The following is a 2,141-nucleotide window of genomic DNA, read 5'->3' as shown; positions in this document are numbered from 1 at the left end:
CAGGACACAGAAGCCGGATGCCGGCATCGGCCGGAGGAGATGGCCGAGGACGCTGCAGGGGACACATCGTGGGAGCGCAGGGTAAGGTAAGTGAAGAACACATGCCGGAGCAGCGCCGCATGGTATTCCCGAGTGTAGCTCGGGGTTACCGCTTTTGGTACTGAAATGTTACCCCGAGCTACACTCGGGAATACCGCCAAGGAGGTTAATTACTATGGGGGATGAATTACTATGGGGGATGAATTACTATATGGGGGATGAATTACTATGGGGGATGAATTACTATATAGGGGATGAGTTACTATGGGGGATGAATTACTATATGGGGGATGAATTACTATGGGGGATGAATTACTATATGGGGGATGCATTACTATATGGGGGATGCATTACTATGGGGGATGAATTACTATATGGGGGATGCATTACTATGGGGGATGAATTACTATATGGGGGATGAATTACTATGGGGGATGAATTACTATGGGGGATGAATTACTATATGGGGGATGTATTTTCAGTTTTAAAAATGTGGCTCTCAAAATAAATTTCAATCGTGGTTTTGGCGAGATTTGGCTCAGTTGAAAAAAAAGGTTGCCCACCACTGGCCTAGGCGATCGGACTGGAAGTGGGAGCGGGTACCTGTCAAATTCGGGTACCTGCTCCACCCCCCAAAGGTGCCAATCCTTAATGGGGAGCGGGGGGAGCAGTGCTTAAAGCGGAACTTCCCCTTGATTGGTTTTGTTGATTATGTTGCAATACAATACACTTTTTCATCTCTTGATAAAGACTTTTGGAAAGGTCTCTGTTTATACAAGTATAAGAAGCTAAGTTGCAGTTTGGGGTTTGTTGTTATTACAAGTATGGGACTCAGAGCTGCATAACAACAAGCTACAAATATCCGAATATCATTGATTTCAGCATCCACTTTAGGTAATGTTATAGTATAGATCCATAAAGAGTTATCTAATCCAAAAAGCACAACATAAAGGGCTACTAATAAAAATACAGTTCTTGAGGCTTTGTCCTTAGCTGATCTTCTTTGGGGTTTGTTCAAACTCTTCATTTTTCTCATACTTTTTTCATGGTTAAACAAAGTAAGTACAATATAGCTGCTTGCCACAATCATTATGGTCACAAAAATTAAATCTCGAAAAGTGTAAAAAACTCCATTGGTAACATAAGACATCTGATTTAAGAATTCTGCATCACAATATATCACATGAAGGGCATATGCTGCTGATGTGTTTTTCCTGGCATGGGCATTTATAATAAAGACAGGATAGGTTGACATATCCATAATCCAAAAGACTAAAATGATAATACCTGGATTTTGTGCCACTTTTTGTTTGAGGTACACCCAAATCCCTGTCATTGGAGCTATAAGAATACATTGGTGGCAGCTTAGTAAGCTCGTAACACCTATAGACATTGCCCTATTAACTCTATAGGTATATAGGACAAGTTTGCACTCTGTATCATCAAGCAAGTTCTCAACAGCAAGAGCATCCATTGTCTGTGGAATAACACGTGATATGATAATAAGAAGGTTATTAAAGGATAGCACTGTCAATATTTTATTATTTGATAATAATTTTCTTTCCTTTATTCTAAAATAAGTAAATTGCAGTAAAATAAATGCATTTCCTGGGATGCCTATTATCATCAAAAGCATAAATGCAGCAGCTTTGAGTATTTGGTTGGGGTCCATGGAAATATGTATCTGCAAAGATAAAGTTAGTTATTTTAGATGTCTACATTAAAATAACAATAATATAAAAAAAGACATATCACATTTAAATGAGAACTAATACATGCTGTAGATTTGCTGTATTTAATTACTCTTTTGTGATCATAAGAATGTTACTAGACAGTAGGGCTGAGGGAAATTAAGAGCTTCCTTTTTCAGTAGAAACCTTTTCAGGTCACATTTCAGAAAAATGTCACCATGTGTAAGGTAAAGTCTACGGGCTTGGAAAAATCCGTATGTAAATGGATATAAAACTGGCTAACAGATCGTATTCAGAGAGTAGTGGTTAATAATTCATACTCTGAATGGTTTGGGGTCATCAGTGGTGTACCCCAAGGTTCAGTGTTGGGACCCTTACTTTTTAATATATTTATAAACGATATAGTGTCTG

General features: G+C 38.6%; 1 protein-coding gene across 1 annotated transcript; it reads right to left on the bottom strand.

Annotated features, from left to right (window-relative positions):
• Positions 1-748: 748 nt before the first annotated feature.
• LOC149470005 (olfactory receptor class A-like protein 1) lies at positions 749-1,711 on the bottom strand. Its single transcript, XM_089668357.1, has one exon. The coding sequence runs from the start codon at positions 1,709-1,711 to the stop codon at positions 749-751; it is 963 nt and encodes a 320-aa protein (XP_089524483.1).
• Between the last annotated feature and the right edge of the window lie 430 nt (positions 1,712-2,141).

The sequence above is a fragment of the Staurois parvus genome, unplaced genomic scaffold, assembly GCF_062004578.1.
Source record: "Staurois parvus isolate SC_StPar_1 unplaced genomic scaffold, SC_StPar_1.0 ptg000056l, whole genome shotgun sequence".
Lineage (NCBI taxonomy): Eukaryota > Metazoa > Chordata > Amphibia > Anura > Ranidae > Staurois > Staurois parvus.
The sequence above is the reverse complement of the archived record's forward strand: the minus strand, read 5'-3'. Positions and strand labels throughout refer to the sequence as shown.

Excerpts from the sequence above, each read along its gene's own strand:
- LOC149470005 (XM_089668357.1), bottom strand. The coding sequence starts at position 1,711 with ATGGACCCCAACCAAATACTCAAAGCTGCTGCATTTATGCTTTTGATG.